The sequence below is a fragment of the Ahaetulla prasina genome, chromosome 1, assembly GCF_028640845.1.
Source record: "Ahaetulla prasina isolate Xishuangbanna chromosome 1, ASM2864084v1, whole genome shotgun sequence".
In the NCBI taxonomy this organism is placed as follows: Eukaryota; Metazoa; Chordata; class Lepidosauria; order Squamata; family Colubridae; genus Ahaetulla; species Ahaetulla prasina.
In genome coordinates this window covers 244,010,957-244,030,223 of record NC_080539.1, presented here as the reverse complement: position 1 = coordinate 244,030,223, position 19,267 = coordinate 244,010,957, and the positions used below count along the sequence as shown (strand labels likewise).

Sequence of the window (19,267 nt, the reverse complement as noted above, 5' to 3'; positions counted from 1 at the left end):
TTCTTCCCTTCAGGCCAACTGTGCAAGAATTAAAATTTTATAAACACCAAGTGAAGAAGCTGGAGAAAACATTGAAGAACATCAAGTAATGCATTTTGAATGAACCTTTATCATTAACCTGTTTTGCAGATGGATAAAAATAGGGACTGTGTAACGATTATTGATCTGAAATCTAGGGTTAGACACTTTAAAAGGGAGGAAGCCAAAATGGGAGCAGAGCCAAATCGAGAAACAAGGAGTATAACCCAAGAACCAGTAAACCCATTTGTTATTATAATTTGTACTTTTACTTTTTTCTGCATTTTGAAAGCTAGGATTTGTGTAAAACGAATACCTTAAAAAAAATAATTAGAATGCAATCTTTCATATTTACAGTAGGACCTCTGGTCACGAAGTATTCTGATCACGACCAAATCAGTTCCGACCAAAAAATTCACAAAATTTTTGAATCTGGTCACGAACACATATTCAGGTGGCAATCAAACACGGCCGCAGCCAATTTCCCCTTCCATGCAGGTTTTTTTTTTTTGTAAGTGCCATATTTCCTGTTGTTTCTTTAAAAACAACACCCCTATGTTGCCACTGCATTAAGTTCGGGTCACCACCAAATCGGGTTGCAACCAAAGTTATGGAACAAATTATGATCGTGACCAGAGGTTCTACTGTATATAGATGCTGACCATACACTTTAGATTTTGTGATTCCATGTTTGATCCATAAGGCATGGATTATAGAACAATTTATTTAGTGTGTCTCCCTCGCCTTTCTTGGGTTGCTTGTTAGATCACCGGAGAGCAGCAAAGAAGAAAACATGAAAGAAAACAAAGAACTTAAAAAAGATTTGGGAGGGAGCCAGCTGCAGGAAGTTTGCAGAAGATATTTACAAGTAAGTGGATTTCTGTTGTAGAATTTCTTCCCCACCCAAAAAATATAAAATGAAGAAAAGGTTTCTCACCCATTCACTTAAATGTGAGCCAGCAGTGTACTACAGCTGCCAAAAAAGCCAACACAGTTCTAGTCTGCATTAGCAGAGGGATAGAATCAAGATCATGTGAAGTGTTAATACCACTTTATAATGCCTTGGTACAGCCACACTTGGAATACTGCATCCAATTTTGGTCGCCACGATGTAAAAAAGATGTTGAGACTCTAGAACAGTGGTAGTCAACCTGGTCCCTACCGCCCACTAGTGGGCATTCCAGCTTTCATGGTGGGCAGTAGGGGTTTTGTCCGATACTGAAGCACTTTCCTTCTTTTTAATTTAATTGACTTTTTAAAAAATTTTCATAGCATTATTTAAAAACATTTTCATTAGGTTTTCATAAAATTCCCTGTGACAATTTAAATTTCTGAAAATATACTATTTGTATCGCCCATGCATAAATTTAGTTCAAGTTACATAAGTGAAACTAAATGGGCTTATAGTGCGACCGCAAACAAAAGATCCTCGTCCCAGAATAGCTTGCGCATCTCCCCCCACACCACCCAGCTGTAACAGAAAAGCAGAGCTGGTAGCCGGCGTCCGTCCCCCCAAACCCAATCCACGATGTGCAAGAGGCATGTGCAGACGACGATACATGGCACATTACTGTGGAACTGGTGGGCGGGTAGAACATTTTACTACTAACAGAGATACAAAAGTGGGCAGTAGGTATAAAAAGGTTGACTACCCCTGCTCTAGAAAGAGTGCAGAGAAGAGCAACAAAGATGATTAGGGGACTTGAATATAAAACCGGGGGTGAAATGCTATCGGTTTGGGCTGGTTCGCCTGAACCAGTAGTAAAAAATGCTACTGGTTCGCCTGAACCAGTAGTAAAAAATGCTACTGGTTTGCCTAATCAGTAGTAAAAAAGTATAAAAGAAAAGTTCCAACGATCAGCTGAGCGACACGCGATTGTCAGAACCTTTTTTTTTTTTTACTTTTTTAAAGCATTTTTTACCTACTGGTTTGGGTGAATAGGTAGTAAAAAAATGCTTTAAAAAAGTTTTTAAAAAGTTTCCCAAGATCGCGAGCCACAGCTGATTCTGTTGTGACCCAGGTTCCTGGACCCAGACTCCTGGACTCGGATGATTCAGAAAATGAGGGAGAAGACCTGGCAAGCCCTGCTTCTCTTGAGCCCTCTCCCTCCCTGGCACCCACTCAAAGGGAGGGGCCGGCAAGGCCTGATTCTCCCGGGCCTTCTTCTGATTTGGCAACGCCCCAAGAACAGTTTTGGAGGGACGCAAGATTACGAAGGCTTGATCGGCGTGCGCAGCAGCGGAAGAGTTGGGACAAAGCCAAGTCATAATTGTCATGCAGTGACATCTGCAGAGACTATAAATAGGAGGCGGGACTTCCTGGTTTTTTGTCTCGGACAAAGCAATGAATTTGGCGCAAGCTAATTCATGGAGGGAAGAATATATTCGTGAGTAATTCTGGCCTTATCTATAATTTCCTCGTTATCTCCAGAAACTTGGCAGGCCCGTGGGTAGACGTGGCCAGGACATGTATCTATGTAAATAAAAGGAAAAAAGGAAGGCCTCTGACGGACTCTTTGCTGGGAGTATTGGGGAAGGAAACAGAACATTTTGTCCAAGACCTGACTAAAACATCTTCCACCAAAGATGGATCAGCAGCAGGTACAGCAGCAGTTAGAGCAGCTACGCGGCTAATCAACAGCTCCAGCAGCAAGTGGCTCACTTGGCAGGCCAACTTGCTGCCAGGAATGTGCCTGCAGCCCCCCATCCTCCCACCTCCTCCTCGCCGCAAGTGCCCGATAACCGTACCGGATAAGTTTTCTGGGCAGCCTGAGATGTTCCCGACCTTCTTGGGACAGTGCCAGCTCTACATGGCTATGAGGCCAGAGGATTTCCCAGTCGACCGGGCTAAGGTGGCCTTCGTGATTAACCTTCTTTCCGGCTCGGCTGCTCGATGGGCCACGCCCTCTTGCTCCAGGACAGCCCCTGCTGGCGGACCAACAGCGTTTTGGCAGCACCTCGCACCATGTACGAGGACCCCGTTCGAATGCTGACGGCAACCAGGCGCCTTAAGGAAGTCCATCAAGGGAAACGCCCCCTGCAGGAGTACATCGCCGAATTTCGTCTTTTGTGCCAGGACTCTGACTGGAATGATGCAGCGCTGGTGGGCCAGCGTTCAGGAGGGACTCTCAGAGGAATTGCAAGACGAGCTGGCCCGCGTGGGCGCCCGCGGACCCTCGACAACTTGGTGCCCTTTGTCTCCGCCTCGATGCCCGTCTGCAACGGCGACCGTCCCGTCGCACCCCGGGACCTCCGTCGACATCTGCACCCCACTTCCTGCACCACCAGCACCCAGGGTCGCCCACGTTTTGTAACCGCTGCGGAAGAGCCCATGGAGTTGGGAGCGCCAGACCTCGCCTAACAGCCCAGGAGCGGAACCGAGGCGCCAAGGGGATTGTGCCTGTACTGTGGGGAGCCCGCCACTTCGCCGCTTCTTGCCCCAGAAAGCGGTGGGGCACGACGCCGGTCCCGAATCACAGCGTGACCAATCGGAAGCGGAGCAGGCCCGACTGGGAAACCCTAGGTCGGGCACGCATTAAGCCCCACTGGACGCTATGGAAGTAGACTCTGGGCCCCTCGGCATCTGATTCTGGACACACGGATATGGTTGGGGAACCAGTCGGACGGGCTCCAGGCGCATGCGCTGGTGGACTCAGGGCCACAACAAACTTTATGGACCAGGCCTTTGTGACCCAGTTTGCGGTCCCGTGGTTCCGTGGACCCTCCGATGCGGTAGAGACAATTGATGGACGAGAACTGGTGTCCGCCCCATTAAATTCGCCACCCAGCCTTTGCGCCTGGCTATTGGGGACCATGAGGAGGCGATCCAGTTTTATGTCACGGCGGACCTTCATTTTCCCTTGGTCCTTGGTTGGCCTGGCTTGGACCCACGATCCTCAGGTGGCCTGGTCGCGAACGCCATCTCTTTCCCGAGTCTGCAGTGCGTCGATCACATCCGCCACACCTGTGCCGGCCAGAACGTCCCCACCGCTGCCATCACCTTGCCTCCTGAGCTGACGGACTTAGCCGACGTGTTCAGCGAGAAGGAGGCGGACCGACTACCCGCGCCGGCCCCTCGATTGCCCGTGGACCTTCTGCCCAACGCACCACTGCCTGTGGGACGCCTGTATTCCATGTCGGGCCGAGTTGGCCGCCTCAGGGACTTCCTGGACAAAAACCTGGCCCGAGGGTTCATCCGCCTTCAAAGTCCCTCTCGGCCCCGGTCCTCTTTGTGAAGAAGAAGACAGGGACTTGCGCCTATGCTGTGATTACCGCGGCTAACCGCCATTACGGTGCGGAATCGCTACCCCTGCCGCTCATCCCGGAGCTACTGGAAAGGTTGCGGGAGGCCACGATCTTCACCAAGCTCGATCTCCGGGGCCTACAACCTGGTGCGGATGCGAGAAGGAGGCGAATGGAAGGCGGCATTCGGCACCCGATACGGACACTACGAATACACTGTCATGCCATTTGGGTTGACCAATGCTCCCGCCGTTTTCAGCACTTCATGAGCAGCGTGTTCGAGACATGTTGGATCGGTTCGTGGTTATCTACCTCGACGACATCCTGATTTACTCCCGGTCCAGGAAAGCCACCTTCGACACGTCAGTCTGGTTCTGCAACGCTATGGAGCAACAACTCAATGCGGCTGGAGAAATGCGTCTTCTTCCGGACTTCCATAGAATTCCTCGGGCATATCATCTCGCCCGAGGGCATAGCCATGGACCCATGTAAAGTAGAAGCTTTGTGTAGCTGGGAAGCCCTCGTCGGGTGAAGGATGTTCAGCGCCTACTGGGCTTCGCCAACTACTACCGGACCTTCATCCCGGGCTTCGCCACACTGACAGCTCCACTTACCCAGCTCCTCAGGAAGAAGGTTGCATTCGGTGGGGTCCCCGCAGCAAGAAGCATTCACAGCCCTCAAGAAAGCCTTCGTCACGGAACCCGTCCTGAGGCATCCCGACCCGCTCCGGCCTTTTGTGGTGGAAACGGACGCGTCAATGTGGCTCTGGGAGCGGTGCTGCTACAGGCTCCGACGAATGGTGGCACACTTTTTCCCGCGCTTACTACTCCCGGAAACTCAATCCTTCCGAGCGCAACTACACTATCTGGGAAAAGAGTTGCTGGCTATCAAGGCTGCATTCGAGGCTTGGCGACACCATCTGGAGGGCCCGACATCAGGTGGAGGTCGAGCGGACCATCGGAATCTCGAGCACCTCACCACAGCTCGGAAGTTAAACCAGCGGCAGATCCGGTGGTCGTTGTTTTGCCCGGTTCAACTTCGCGTGACCTACATTCCCAGCGGTCACAACCGAGGCGGATGCCCTGTCCCGAAGCCAGAGTACCTCTGCACCAAGGACCCCTTCCTCCACGGACAGTGCTGCGGCAGAAGCCTTGGCCGCAGCACGGGAGCCAGTGGACTTGCGGGCCCAGGTGCGAGGCGCAGCGCCAGGACGCCTGGTCGCAGCAAAGGAGGCGGAGGTGGGCCCCACGTCTCCTTGGACCTTGGAGGAGGACTTACTCAAGTTTGGGCGATTATATGTGCCCACAGGACCACTCCGAGCCCTCGTCATGACCCAGTGCCACGACAACCCTGCAGCAGGACATTTTGGGTTCTTCAAGACCCTCCACCTGGTGACACGGACCTTTTGGTGGCCCAGTGCGGCATGATATACATGCCTACGTGACATCCTGCGTACCGTGCGGCAAGCCAAGACCGCCACGGGGCCCCTCCGGGCTCCTCCAGCCCTTGCCGACACCCGACAGACCCTGGGGCGATCTCTATGGATTTCCTGACAGACCTGCCGCCGTCCTCTGGGTTCACCACGGTGCTGGTGGTGGTGGACATGCTCACCAAGATGGCACACTTCATCCCATGCCGCGGACTGCCCACAGCCGCAAAACGCCCGCCTCTTTCTGCAGCACATCTTCCGCCTCCATGGTCTACCGGACAGGGTGGTTTCGGACCGCGAGTTCAGTTCACAGCCCGCTTCTGGAAGAGCCTGATGGCGCGTTGGAGGTGCAGGTATGTCTGTCGTCATCGCACCATCCGGAGACCGGCGGGGTACAGAGAAGGTCATCGGTATACTGGAACAGTATCTCCGTTGCTTCATCAACCAGCAACAGGACAACTGGGCCGACTACCTGTCTCTGGCGGAGTTTGCTTTTAACAACTCTCAGCACACCTCTACTCAGATGACCCGTTCTTTGCCAATGTGGGGTACCATCCGCGGCTCTTCCTCTGGCACCACCGGACTCTCCTGTTCCCGAACGCAGACCTTCCTGGACGGAATTGCATGCGGTCCAACAGTTGGTACGTCAGCAGCTGAATCGGGCAAAGGAGGACTACAACGGTCCGCTGACCGCTCCCGGCAACGCGCCCCGCTGGCAGTTGGAGACCGGTGTGGCTCTCCACCAAACACCTCCCGTCCGACCGCCGGTAAAGAAGTTGGACCACCGATTCATCGGCCCGTTCCTGTCGAGGCAGTCATCAACCCGGTAGCCTACCGACTGACCCTGCCACGATCCATGCGGATCCACCCGTTTTCACGGTCCCTTCTGGTTCCTGAGGCCACACGAGTCCCCTTCGGTGCCCAACAGCACCGTCACTGTCGCCGAGGGCGGGTCGGAGAATCTGAAGTCCACAGCGTCGAGACTCTCGCTGGCTAAAGGGTCGTTTCCAATATTTGATCGCGTGGAAGGGATACGGGACTGATTTCTCCTGGGTAGATGCCTCCGGCGTTCATGCCCCTGACCTGGTGCAGGCCTTCCATGAGCAGAACCCAGCCCGACCGCATCCCGATCGTCAGCCCGGGGAAGGGCCCTGCGGTGAGGATAGTGTTGTGACCCAGGTTCCTGGACCCAGACTCCTGGACTCGGATGATTCAGAAAATGAGGAGAAGACCTGGCAAGCCCTGCTTCTCTTGAGCCCTCTCCTCCTGGCACCCACTCAAAGGGAGGGGCCGGCAAGGCCTGATTCTCCCGGCCTTCTTCTGATTTGGCAACGCCCAAGAACAGTTTTGGAGGACGCAAGATTACGAAGGCTTGATCGGCGCGCAGCAGCGGAAGAGTTGGGACAAAGCCAAGTCATAATTGTCATGCAGTGACATCTGCAGAGACTATAAATAGGAGGCGGGACTTCCTGGTTTTTTGTCTCGGACAAAGCAATGAATTTGGCGCAAGCTAATTCATGGAGGGAAGAATATATTCGTGAGTAATTCTGGCCTTATCTATAATTTCCTCGTTATCTCCAGAAACTTGGCAGGCCCGTGGGTAGACGTGGCCAGGACATGTATCTATGTAAATAAAAGGGAAAAAAAAGGAAGGCCTCTGACGGACTCTTTGCTGGGAGTATTGGGGGAAGGGAAACAGAACAGATTCCCTTCCCCCGGGCTGTTCTACTTACCTTCCCAAGCCTCCTTTTGGTGTGTACTGTGCATGTGCGTGCAGCGCATGCTTGGTGCGAACTGCGCATGTGTGCGCATGCACAGCCAACGAACTAGTAGCAAACCAATTCAGATTTCACCACTGGATAAAACATAAAGAACGGTTGCTGGAACTGGATATGTCTAGTCTTATGAAAAGAAGGACTAGGGGTGACATGATAGCAGTGTTCCAATATCTCAGGGGTTTCCACAAAGAAGGAGTCAACCTATTCTCCAAAGCACCTGAGGGTAGAACAAGAAGCAACGGCTGGAAACTAATCAAGGAGAGAAGCAACTTAGAATTATGGAGAAATTTCCTGACAGTTAGAACAATTAATCAGTGGAACAACTTGCCTCCAGAAGTTGTAAATACTCCAACAATGAAAGTTTTAAAGAAGAGATTAGAGAGCCATTTGTGTGAAGTAGTGTAGGGTTTCCTGCCTAACCAGGGAGTTGGACTAGAATGGGGTCTCCAACCTTAGCAACTTTAAGACCTATGGACTTCAACTCCCAGAAGGAAAAGGCAGTGCGCTGTATCCTATGGTAGGAAGCCACGTTTTCCCAGTTAAGTATGTAACTGAGCCAGAAAATATGCCTTTATTAAAAGCTTCTGTTCATTTAACTCCCTTTTCCGCTAAAAATGCCATCTGGCACCAATAGAAATGAAGCCTTTCCCGAAGCATCCATCATGCTTCTTGATTGTATTGAGAGTGATCCCACTGGGTTACAAGCTGACAGCATGTATTTTCAGATTGCAGAATTGTACCGCTCTGATAATTGCTAAGTTTCTATCTGGGAATGCCATATTTCTTACAGTGTAATCTACTTGATGTTGCTGTTTAGTAAATGTAACATTTGCAGTGTGGAATACCTATTTTCTTATCATTTACATTTCAGGGAGAATAAAACTACCACACATCAATTCTAGTCACATGCAAATGAAATTATGCTTGTGGCTTTTTTCATTGTGACTTCCATGACTACCAGTCTTTCTTCCAGTTTAAACCATTTTTATTTGTGCAAACTAGGATTTGCTTAGAAATTACCTCCAAAAGAAGCTTGTAAACCAAACAACAATTTAATGTTACTTCCTAGACAAAGTGATTTTGCTTAGTGAAACCACATCAGGAAAAATTGGAGCAGGCTTGTTCATGCAGTGCTAAATTATGGTTTACTATTGTGGCTGGATTGACCAATTATATTGATCAAAACAGTGTACTTAATAAATATAGTATAGCTAGAAAGCCAACTTCACTGAATAATACCATGCATGTTTAGTTAAATCATATATTCTGTGTTAAAAATGTAGTTTCCTTGCTAAACACAGAAACACAGGGACGTAGTGAAAGATTAATATGTTTGGGAGTTGGTGAATAGGAAGAAGCCTGATTATCAAATACTTCACAATAGAAAGTCCATCCTAATCACTGTTTGATCAAAACCCAAGAGAAGTGTAGCTCTCTGAGATCTTATTATTTTAATGAAAGAGTTGAACATTTGCCTAACTGTCCATTTAAACCTGGAATTTTAACTGGGACTGGATTATGCTCGGTATTCCTCAGATAAAATCAATGTTACTCCAGCCAAGTGGCTATCTGGAACATTGTATAAAGATTAGTGAATAATGTTTCTTCCTTCTAATATTTTAACTCTAAAGGTATTATCCAGCATTGACTCTATTATCAGAAGCCCAAGAAGAGCTCCTCTAATAACACTTATGCAGAAAAAGGGCCTTGGGAAAAGCTGGGTTGAGGAGGAAAGTGGATTTGAGCATCTCCCTGCTGTGATTGAAACCTGGGCAGATCAGCTAATGGCCCTGAAGGTACTGGTGATCTTTGACTGTTCTCTTCAGCCTAGGGACCTGCCCCTGCCCCTAGTTCTTCCAGTGAACATCCTTTGTGTTTTCCACATATCTTTGCACTCCTTTTCAGTGAGTATAATTTCAACATAAAAGGTAAAGGTTCCCCTCACACATATGTGCTAGTTGTTCCTGACTCTAGGGGGCGGTGCTCATCTCCGTTTCAAAGCCAAAGAGCCAGTGCTGTCCGAAGACATGCCCGTGGTCATGTGGCCAGCATGACTAAATGCCAAAGGCACACGAAATGCTGTTACCTTCCCACCAAAGGTGGTCCCTATTTTTCTACTTGCATTTTTTACATGCTTTTGAACTGCTAGGTTGGCAGAAGCTGGGACAAGTAACGGAAACTCACCCTGTTATGCGGCACTAGGGATTCGAACCGCTGAACTGGTGACCTTTCGATCAACAAGCTCAGCGTCTTAACTACTGAGCCACCGTGACCCTCTAATTTCAACATACAAATAGTTAAATAATAAACAAATGTGGTTCGCAGCGAAGAATTTTCTACGTGTTATCCTGAGAAGTCTTTCTCTTGCCTCATTTGAAATGATTTGATTTTAATCAAGGAGAAGGATACAGGGAACCTGATCTTCCCATAGTAACCTATTCTTATTGAAAGCCCAAAAGAATAAGAATAACACATCAACATCTTTCTTTTGTTCTTTCAAGATCTTGCACCAGTCTCTGAAAAAGCTCTTTCTGCGGTTAGTTCCTTGGCATTCCAAAACTGTGCAGGACACTAATGAATATATTAGAGTTGAGGATCTTCAGCAAATAGTGGAGGAACTCTCTGACGAAGTAGGCAATGAAGAAAAGGTAATCTTGTTCAAAAATTCTGATTATTCAGAAGTCTTAGCCTAATGGGTTTCCTTACCTATGTGGAAATATGATAATAGTATATCATTTTGGTCCTGAAAGTACATATGCATTCATATGTATATAATGTGGGCTTATCATGATCGTATCTATTTAGAAAATATCTATCTATTTATCTATCTATTTAGAAGATGACACCCTATTTCTTTTCCAGTTATTATATCTGGGAGAATCCTAGGCTTTAAATAGAATGCATCCCCAGGTTCTATTATGTTTAATCAGGATTGAAATGATTATTGCCCTCCTTTTGCTTTTATTCATATCCTACAGAAAAGTCTGATCCCTTCACAACAAACCTTGTATGCCATTGTATGTCATTTTCAAAAACTGTTTGATGTGAAGACTCTAAATGGCGTTTACCCTCGAATGAATGAAGTTTATACAAAACTTGGTGAAATGATCAACGCTATGAGGAACCTCTGTGACCTGTTAGAACTAGGTAAGAATCTGTTGCCCCTTCCTCTAACCTGCTCAGAGTCAGACCAGGGTAATGTGGAGATGAGGAAAAACTCAGCTGTATACTTTGAGGGTGTGTGTGTGTCTGTATATTGAAAGGACATGATAATTTACCATAAGTTTTGCAGGAAGAGAATGGCTGCCATAAAAATTTTACCTCAGAGAAACACTTTTTCTGCATCTTAGACTTAATTGCAAATGAACTTGAATTGAAATAAAAGTTGAGGATGGAATAATAAATACAGAACACGGCACCAGATCACATTGAATTCTACATATTTTATTTGGTTTCATTTTAATATTCAAAGTTGGCCACATACAAGCTCAGCAAAAGCATGTTGCAAAAGACCATTAAATGCAGTGCCAGATTTGCAGCTGACTCTTTGGGATTTATGGAGGATTTATGGATTTTTAAAAACCATGTAAGGCAATAATTCTGCAGCTCCCAAGACTTTATTATATGGCCATAAGAAAGACTGGAAATACATTATGGAGGAGATCTGATATCTCCTTTGCTATGTCCCTACATAAAAGCCCATCATTTTTTGAGATGTGGAAGGATAAATGGGAAGCAGGTTAAAATTGTCATATATTCCCCATGTGCATCCTGCTCCCTTCCCTCCTTCCCTTCTTTTAATTGTATATTATTATTATTATTATCTACAGTTTTAATATTTACTGGCTTTTAATGTTTGTAAGCCACCCAGAGTTGCCTTTAGACAAGATGGGTGCCATACAAGTTTAATCAATAAATTATTCAAGTAAATCCATCCAATCTCCACACACAGTCCTAAATTCTCTTTCTGATAATCGTAGAGCTGTTCTAAATGCCTTTTTTGCTCATTGCCTATAAAAGAAGGTTTTCTTCCTGTAAAGAAATGATAGGAAGGAACCTTCTTCCATCCCATCCTGTTGGCATGAACCAAGCCAGCCTTGTGAAATATCAGGGCCTCCGAAATAACAGGATTGCTCTGTTAATCGTGTTGGTGTTATCTTTCCACTATCAGCACCACAATCGTTTTAATGGGTTGTTGTTTTCATCTTCCCATTAAAAACTCGTGCATGCCTGTCTTGCACAACCTTTTCCCCGTGTTGCTTAGTTTGGGTGTTTGAGTTGGCAACCATTTCGAGGAGCTTGCTGTTTCATTTGCTCCCACTTCTATCTGTTGTGAAATATTGCACAGAAACTGATACGATGTTTCTTCACAGATTGCTCGGCACCACCTAGTGTCCTGGTGAACACTGTTGGAAAGCTGTGCAATTTGTTTAATGAGAATGTGGCCTGGCAGGTGGAACAACTGCTGGGCACACAAGACATCGAAAGGTATGCAGATCTTCATAGTTAACTAATAGTAGCTTTGGAAAGATGCCTTTAGCCCTGCATTCTAAGTGCATAATGGAGAGAGAATGATGTGATGTCCTGTCAGGTATTTGAAGAACACTGTCACGACCATCGCAGTCATGTTATTCAAGGCAAATCTTAGAAAGCTTTTTCAGTTTTTAATTGGGCTTAATTTCTAGTGACCTGATCCTCTTTGCCTTTCTCTGAACATGTTCCATTTTTTCACAGTCCTCCTTAAAAGTGGGGCATCCAAAGGTTGATATGGATACTTTACATGTGAAGCCTGATCATAAGAGAAGGGAATGCTTCATTCTTATGCTTAAGTATTCTTGTGATATCACAGGTAGTCTTCACTTAATGATACTAATTGGGACTGGCAACTCTGTCCCTAAGGATGGGGTCATAAAGCATGATGTCACACAGCCACACTAATTTATGATTGCAGTTGCAGCAGTTCCAGTTGCCATTAGCAGGGGAATCCCATACAATCATAATGTCCTGCGATTATGTGGCCACCATTTGCAATTTCCTGTTTGTTTCTCCATTCCGTGAAGGTCACAAATGGTGATGACATGACTGTGGATATTGTGATCCTCTTAATTGCCAGCCAGTTGCCATGTGCCCGAATCACAATCATGTAAATAATAAATAATAATGTGACTGCAGGGATCCTGCAACAGCCGCAACTACAAGGAATAGTCATAAGTCCCTTCATTCAGTGCCATTGTAACTTCAAATGGTCACTGAATAAATGATAGCTGAATGAAGACTACCTGTACATTTTTGCTGATAAGAGTTTAAAACTACATTTGTCTTTTCTGCAGCCACATCACACTGCTATCTCATACTCAATTTGCACTCAACTGTAGTCAGTTGACCACTGTGATAAGATTAGGGCATGTTGTTTAAATGACAAAATGAGAGAATGAATGTTTGTCAAATTCATATTTTTCAGCATTATCTACAAGTTAGAAGAACATGACGACTTTTTCCCAGCATTTCATGCTCTTATTAACAACTTGCTTCGTGTTTTAGGTAAGCACTTTCTGCAAATTAATGATAATAGAGAGGCTAAGGCTTTCGGTAAATTATTCCAAATGAATTTTGTTTTCACCAGTATTTAAGGGCAACATTTAACTTTTGAACTTTTGAACTGTATCTCAGAAGAAATTTATAATCATGTGGAATTATCCATTGTCCTGGTAAGTCAGTGTTGTATATCCCACATCAAAAAAAAAATTAAAAAAATTAAGTGATCAAAGGGCACCCAAAATTATTGCTCAGTTGTAATTTTAATACATGTCTAGAAAGTAGTATTATAAATAAATTAAAATTGTAAAATAGTTTTTCCCTCTGCATCCTTTCTTTTTTGGACTATATGCCTACCTGTTATATAATTTTACTGTCAGAATCAAGTAGAAAGTGATCTTAGGCTCATTCAGCAAAATTAATAGTAATTATATAAAGATTGTACACATGATGTTTTATATTGGCTACTTATTTTATTGGGGATTGCCAGCCATTCAGCAGGACAATTCAGTCATGAAGTTGCTGCGAGTGATATGCTGTGACTGCATCTTTTGAGAGGCTCGGTGCATTTGCTTTGAAAGCATGTTAAGGTCTTCCTAGGACTCCAAAAGACTTCCCCTTGGATTGCCACTGAGGGTTGTTTGTTTTTACTGCCATTTTCATTGGAGGAGTCCACTGTGAATGTAGGTGAGATGACCTTGGATAAAACCCTGAAATAGCCATGTTCAACCTTCATGTGGACATGTTTTTATGAATTGTAGCAATATTGCAAGAGAAGAACCCTTTCATTTCAGAAGCTGATGAATATAATTTAAGAAATCTTTAGAATGTATATTCAATCCTGGTCATTTTGAGTGTAGGGTTCTATTCTGTCCAGACTGGAGTTTTCCATTCATAAACTAATTATAGCCTGGTTTGTTTATAGTTTACTTCCGAAATGTAACGGAAATTTTACATACTTTACAATATAAAGTATAAATATAGAGCCATACCTTTTACGTACTTCTTTGGATATCTAAAAATAGGCAACTGTTGAATTGAAAAGGCAAAATAATGTTTGCAAAATTGCTTTTGTTTCAGAAGTCAGAAGTCTTGCAGAAATATTACCTGCTGTACAGAAGCTGAAATGGATGGTCCGATAATGTAAACTAAATGTAAACCTTTATCATATTTACCTCTTATGTATTTTTGAATATTTTTTATTAAAAATGTCTGAATGGAATCTGAATCTGAAGATTTGTTATTTGCTTTCCATAGCATAGGAACCAAGTTTTCAAAGCTGACTAATGAGTATTAATAGAATATTGGTAGTTAATAACTCGTAAGCAGCTACTATATCATAACTTAGTTTATTCTTTAAAAGCACATTACATCTGTAATTCAGACAAACAGCTTCTGAATTAGATTCCTTGGCATAAATAATGCAAAACATGGTCTGTTTTATGTACAAAATTTAAGGCAATGATTAGATACTACAGCATTGGCCTCTTTGCCAGCCATCCTCTTTCCTTAATTTCTTGGAACATTAAAAAAGAATCAGAGGATCCTTTAGAATAAGATTCAATGAAATGTGAAGAAATGCTGCTTGAAGGAGGGGATCCTCCCAACTCTAGCTGCAGAGATGAGGGGTTTTTTGGGGGGGTCTCCTCACCTCCCAGAAAAAGAGGGTTCGATCCAGACTAAAAAAAAGAACGTTCTGTAAGCAAAACTAGCATACCTGTCAATATGATTTCAAAATGATGTGGACTCTGGTTTACTTGTGGCACTTTGTGTAGTGGGATAGAGCTGGGGAGGGAAAACTAAGCAGCAACAAAGAGTGCTTGGTCAGTAAAACCTGAGAATATTGAAAGCAGAGCCGTCTGCCTCAGGATGCCACCTGTCTTTGGTCAATCAATTGGGGAACTCCTCAAGTACACATTTACTGTTACAAACTTTGCCATTAAAAGTTAAATATAGGATGACGCAAAATTCATCCCTTGAAGAAGTCAGAATTTTAAGAAATCAGTAGTAATGTGTTAAATAAGTTAAGCATTATTGAAGTATAAACATTTACAAATTCCTATAGCAGTCTTCAAAGTTTCAAATATACATGAAGTGTGTTGAAGGAATCAACTCTGGGGCTGTCCATTTATTGTCAGCTGATACCTATAAAAAAAAAAGTGGCATGATGAGTTAAGGCAGATACTCCTCCACCAACTAGCTATATAGCATATCCCTGTCTTTCATGTGTGTGTATGTGTATACATGTATATGTATATAAGACAGGGAACCAAAGAATCCCAATGGAATTCATCTTGTCTGGCCTAGATGTGGTTGCATTATCTGGCAGTGTGAGGGTGAAATTATCAGATGAATAAAGCGTAGTTAAATCACTGCATTGGTCTAGTTATCTTAAAAACAGCCTTCTAGATACACCTTCCCAGTTCCAGGACCTTCTGCTAGAATCACTTATCCTAAAATATTCAAAATGTTGCATTGCCATTCTCAGGCTGTTTGAAAGCAAAACGTTTGGAGCAACAAAAAAATAATAAATACATCTGTGGCCTTTTCATATTTTTCACTGTTACTTTGTTTCCTCCCTATTTTATGAAATCAAGTTTTTAAAACTGACAATGGTGAAAGCAGCACAGCTGCAGGACCAAGTCCATATATAATTAGTACTCAAGCCATCGTTTCTTGGTTTATCCAGAAGACCATTACTAAACCACAGGGCTACCCAATTTCTCATGTGTTGGTATTAAAAACTTGTTTGGACGAATACTGACTGGCCATAAATAGCTCACACTTATCACTAGAGATCTTAACATTCTTCTCAATAGCAAAATTAAACGGATAGCAAGATTGCAATTTGAGTTGTTGCTGAAAGCAAAGATGTGGAATATTGTAAAGCACATCCTAAACATAAGAAGTGAAATTCTCCCTAGATTTTCCACTGCCTCTTTTAGGAGGGAGAGGAACCCATATTTGAAACAAGCAATTATTATTTCTTCTGCTCAGTCAATCCAGATCTAACAGTTAATCCTTTCATTGCAGCTAGCCCAACTTGATAGGTTGTATTGCTACCTTTTAATATGCTGACCATCCAAACATACCATTGAGAGAAGCCCTTGACTAAATCTTCCTTTGATAAGTCAATCAGCACCTTTAAAAAGAAAAGTCAGAACTGTTAAGCTGCTTAATTAAATATTTGAGTTACAAGTACATGGTTTTAAAAAATAAAGTGTATTTCCACGTATAAAGTGCCTAGACAGCTCATCATAGTACTGCTATTTACTGTATACCTCTTTGTATTTTTTTTAAAGTACTTCCTCTGGAGAGTAGCAATATTTAGAAGTTATAGAGCAATCCATAGTTATTGTCTAAATAATTTGTATAGCAAATTCTTACTTTCAAGTGTAGAAGGGTGGAGAGAAAGGGAAGAAAATCCACAGGAAGATGTGAATAGCATTTTTTAAAGAATATTTTACCTTTCCAAGTTCTTTCCTTTCATGTGAAATAAGTGACTTTCTGTTTTTCACAGCAACATCTAAGGCTCGTTTCTTAATGTCTTCCAAGGTGTCATTAAATTCAAATCTAAATGTATGAAAAAAAATACGCTATGTAAATAGCAATCCTCTAATGCAGCTGTTCACCAACCTTTCTGGCTTGGTGGATCAGCGGGATGGAGAGGGGATGGTTTCATGTGAGTGGCAGGTGCGCACCTGCCACTCACACAATTATGCACACTCGCCTGCCACTTGTGTGGCTCTGTTCTGAATAGGCTGTGGGGCGATAGTGGGCTATGGCCCAAGGTTTGGGACCCCTGCTCTAATGATGAAAGGTTAAAGTTTTACCAAAACTTTAATAAACTTTAATAAACAATCAGTTAGAAAAAATACATCCAATATGTAAGACCCGCTTAAATTCCAAACATTTCCAGATTGCAGAGGCAATGCTCCCATAGATTAGATCAGATGTGACTGAATCCATGAAGCATGTTTTTTCCAGGTTATGCCAGTTATTCTGGATTTAAGGCTGGCTATGCTAACCATCATTTGTAGTGACGGAAAGTCGCTATTCCATGGTAAAATTCTGTTACTCAATGACATAGATACACCTTGATAAAAAGTTGCCCACAGAGAACTGAATAAATTATCTGCAGAGGTAACCTTGCTTTCATATGAAAATTGTTGAATGTTTTATTATGTATTAGTTTTATTTATTATATTGGATTTCTGCTGAATGATTATAATAAAGTTCTGGGTTTTTATACAATATATTTCTGTTTATTTATATCCTACCTTTATTATTTTTCATAAATAATTCAAGGCGGTGAACAAACGTAATACTCCTGCCTCCTCCTATTTTTCCCGTAACAACAGCCCTGTGGGGTGAGTTGGGCTGAGACAGAATGACTGGCCCAAAGTCACCCAGCTGGCTTTTTTGATTTCTCGAATTCAAAATTATAGAAGGTGGAATTATACAGATCATATTTTCATTTACTTAATTACTGCACAATCTCTAGATGGTGATCTTCCTTTCTCAAGTGGAAAGGCAATAGGTCACTCCAAATCCTTTTTGCATCCAAGAAACATGAGTGATATTAAAAACCTCAGATTGCTTCATGTTGCATCCAGGACTGGATGTTTTGAAAACAGCACCAGAGAAAAGCTGTGACCCTAACAATAAAGTAAAACTTAAACCGAGCTCTAATTACGTCACGTAATGACTATTGCATGTTTTTGATGAGCATTATGGGGATATCGGGTGCAACATCTAGACCTCAACAGGAAGCAATGTCATTACAGCATTTACTTACTTCTCGTCGTACCGAGGATTCAGTGTTCTTTTCTTCACAGTAGTTCTTCTTCGGGTTATCCATCTTTTGTCGGGTAGCAAGTAGATGCGAACATACGGATATGCTCCATGCCGAGAGCACGGCGGTAAATTTCTTATGGGTAGAAAATGGTAGCATATTTACAATCAACAGACTAAGAAAAATGTCTGAATAAAAGATTCAGTCAGGTTAAGCCTTTTTCTTGAATTTGAACAACAATAACAAAAATCTAGAGAATCTTTGTCCATAATAGGCTATTCTTAGGATAGAATTGCTACTAAGGTGGAGCTGGATTGAAGTGAAATATATAAAAGGTCCAGCACATGCAGTTTTCTGAATGACCAGGAACCCAATTTGGAAGAGTTCTTTGGTGGGCATATGTATGCAATTACATGGGGAAGACCCACTTGGAAGCTTCAACTGGACCAGAATGCACTTATGCCCACATGATACCTCTGCTTTGTGAGCTATGCTGGTTGCCAGTTGCTTCTAGGTACAATTCAAGGTACTGCTTGTTACCTATAAAACCCTATGGGGCATGAGGCATGGTCAAATGAAGTGTCCCATAATATCTGCCCAGACAATTCAATCTTGCAGGATAGATGCATTCTATGATCTTTCAATTAGGCTATGCCTGAAGTGCACCTTCTCTGTCACTACACAGAGAACCTCTGGACTGAGGTTCTCTTGGGATCTTAATGCCCCCACTTGCTGGTGTTCCAAAGAGCCCGGAAGACCTTGCTCTTCGTTCAAGCCTTTGATAGGGATGACTGAAGCTGCCTTTTAACCCAGGTTACTTTCTCTGGTTTTCACTTGCTTTATTTTTTTGCCTTCTTTACCTATTTCATTGTCTCTTGCTGTTTTTAATGCTTTGTTTTTAATGTTTAAACCGGCCTAGAATTGTTGGGATTTGAGCACTGTATAAATTGAAACAGCAATATGTTCAGCCAACAATAGTTGCAGACTCTGATAGAATCCTCCAATCTAGAAAATTTGGAAGGGGAGACTGCTTCCATTAAGCAAAGATTAAGGTAAAATAATTGCCATTATACCCAAGATATATTAAGGGTAATCCAAATATTAAAAAGAGTGGTATTTCTCTCAGAAGATAATCAGAGCTTGATTGCTAAACATTACTGTACCTGCATGAGTTGACCAACACAATGAGAGATTGCCTTAAGGAAGCATACCGAACAGTGATGTGAATCTCTCCCATAGAGCTGCCATCAGAAAGTGTCCCACTGCAAGATAATTGGCTTAATTAAAGGAAGTTTCTGACTGAAGTAGCCGTCTACTTCCTGCTTGCTTCAAAGCCAAACTTTAAGTCTAATCCCATAGAAGAGTTAAGCTTTTGTTGTTGTTTGATATTATAAATATATAAGACGAAAAAATAAAACCATCAGAAAGAGAAAAGAAAGAGATGCTTGTGCATTTTGTTGTACACAAGCC

The 19,267-nt window shown here is 43.5% G+C and overlaps 2 protein-coding genes across 7 annotated transcripts in view; one reads left to right on the top strand and one right to left on the bottom strand.

Annotated features, from left to right (window-relative positions):
- CEP70 (centrosomal protein 70) overlaps positions 1–14,282 on the top strand; it is a 31,520-nt gene extending 17,238 nt beyond the window's left edge. For 3 of the 5 annotated variants that reach the window (XM_058194660.1, XM_058194683.1, XM_058194652.1), the window contains 7 exons: positions 14–85; positions 784–886; positions 9,099–9,263; positions 9,969–10,115; positions 10,446–10,614; positions 11,841–11,955; positions 12,929–14,191. In XM_058194660.1, the coding sequence (XP_058050643.1) occupies positions 14–85; positions 784–886; positions 9,099–9,263; positions 9,969–10,115; positions 10,446–10,614; positions 11,841–11,955; positions 12,929–13,097 (940 nt within the window). In that variant the 3' untranslated portion in view covers positions 13,098–14,191. Of the gene's footprint in view, positions 1–13; positions 86–783; positions 887–9,098; positions 9,264–9,968; positions 10,116–10,445; positions 10,615–11,840; positions 11,956–12,928 lie in introns of all 5 variants that reach the window. The other 2 variants (XM_058194676.1, XM_058194668.1) reach the window with 2 other exon arrangements.
- Positions 14,283–14,334: 52 nt separating this feature from the next.
- ESYT3 (extended synaptotagmin 3) overlaps positions 14,335–19,267 on the bottom strand; it is a 54,743-nt gene continuing 49,810 nt past the window's right edge. The window contains exons 19-23 of one of the 2 annotated variants that reach the window (XM_058194635.1): positions 18,961–19,059; positions 17,801–17,932; positions 16,470–16,575; positions 16,095–16,144; positions 14,335–15,147 (exon numbers count right to left, since the gene is read on the bottom strand). In XM_058194635.1, coding sequence (XP_058050618.1) covers positions 15,111–15,147; positions 16,095–16,144; positions 16,470–16,575; positions 17,801–17,932; positions 18,961–19,059 — 424 coding nt within the window. In that variant the 3' untranslated portion in view covers positions 14,335–15,110. The remainder of the gene's footprint in view (positions 15,148–16,094; positions 16,145–16,469; positions 16,576–17,800; positions 17,933–18,960; positions 19,060–19,267) is intronic. The other variant, XM_058194641.1, reaches the window with a different exon arrangement.